The 1,475-nt window shown below is 26.6% G+C and overlaps 1 protein-coding gene across 1 annotated transcript; it reads left to right on the top strand.

The window, feature by feature from the left end:
• The first annotated feature begins 680 nt into the window (after positions 1 to 680).
• Positions 681 to 1,211, top strand: LOC112592221. The gene is made up of 2 exons (XM_025336234.1): positions 681 to 783; positions 937 to 1,211. The coding sequence occupies exons 1-2, from the start codon at positions 681 to 683 to the stop codon at positions 1,209 to 1,211; spliced, it is 378 nt and encodes a 125-aa protein (XP_025192019.1).
• Positions 1,212 to 1,475: the final 264 nt, after the last annotated feature.

Genomic DNA, 1,475 nt, shown 5'->3' with positions numbered 1-1,475 from the left:
TTATTCTGATTTTATATTTAAATGCAAAATGTGTAATTTAGAAAAAAAAATTAGTTCTACTAAAATCATACCCAATGAAAATTGGTCCATCAATAAAGCTGCTGTAAGTAGCTCTATTGCAATAGGTAAGTAAGCTAGATATACAAATAAAAAAATATTTATGAATTATATAATATAAAAAAATAATGACTTTAAATCATTTGGAAAATATTCTTTAGGAATTGGTTATACACAGTTATCCGAACTTTTTTCTGGAATAGAAGTACCATCAATGTCCCCTGCAACATATATTTCAATACAAAATAGTCTACAACTCGAAATTAAAAATACTGCGTGGAGTGAGATGCAAAAAGCCGGCGAAGAAGAGAAGAAATTGGCAATTGAATCCGGTGACATTGATACCGATGGTATTCCTTTAATAACTGTAGTGACAGACGGTCAGTGGTCGAAAAGAAGTTATAGTACAAAATACGATGCATTATCTGGAGTAGTAAATATTGAAATAAGCATTTGATTTTAAAAAAATAAGTGAACAATAGGTAATATTATTTCTATTTTAGGCAAGTATAATTGGTTATAAAACAAAAAAAGTTTTATTCGTCGGAATTAGAAATCGTTACTGTGTAACATGTGAGAGAGCATTGAATAAAAAAATTGAAATTCCAAATCATTTGTGTTTTATGAACTGGAAAAAAGGAGCAACAAGTATTGAAGCCGATGGAGTTGCAGAAGGATTTAAAAAAAGTGTTGAGTTGCATGGAGTTAAATTTTCTAAATTGATCGGTAATAATATAAAATATAAATATATTCTAAGTTTATTAATTAAATCTGGATATAAAATAATAACGTATATATTTAATGTTTAGTGTAGCACGTAAATATTATAAATAACACAAATTTATTAAATATATTACATTTTATACATATGTAATTTAGGCGATGGGGACAGTAGCGTTATAAAGCGACTAAATGAGATACTTCCATATGGGCCGTCATTGAGAGTGCAAAAAATTGAATGTAGGAATCATTTGTTAAGGAACTATTCAAAAAAAATGATGGCTTTGAGTAAAAGAACAGACTTTCCAATCGATATTAGAAAAAAAATACAGAACAACATTATACGGCTAAGAACTGACATAACTTGTGCTATAAAATTTCATAATCAACAAAACAAGCCACTATCTCAAAAGATTTCAGGTAAAACTATGTAATATTTTATGTATTTTCTAAATTTTTTAAATACTGGAATAAGTACTGCTATGTGTAATCTTGTATTTAATTTCAAAATGTTAACTGAGTGAACATTTTGTTATATCAACGTTTATGTATAAAAATATAATACCTATAGGTATCTAAATAGTTTAACATTTTACAAAATATTTTCAAAAATTCTTATATTATGTATAAAAAATGACAATATAAACATCTGGTGAGGGTTTCATTAGTTCTTACGATTAATACTTACTTTTTGTATC

The sequence above is a fragment of the Melanaphis sacchari genome, unplaced genomic scaffold, assembly GCF_002803265.2.
Source record: "Melanaphis sacchari strain LSU unplaced genomic scaffold, SCAv2.0 Contig1613_pilon_pilon, whole genome shotgun sequence".
NCBI lineage: Eukaryota > Metazoa > Arthropoda > Insecta > Hemiptera > Aphididae > Melanaphis > Melanaphis sacchari.
This window is presented reverse-complemented; position numbering and strand designations above follow the sequence as displayed.

Coding starts and splice junctions, on each gene's coding strand:
- LOC112592221 (XM_025336234.1), top strand. CDS start 681: ATGAACTGGAAAAAAGGAGCAACAAGTATTGAAGCCGATGGAGTTGCA. Junction 784..936: donor TAAATTTTCTAAATTGATCG/GTAATAATATAA, acceptor TATGTAATTTAG/GCGATGGGGACAGTAGCGTT.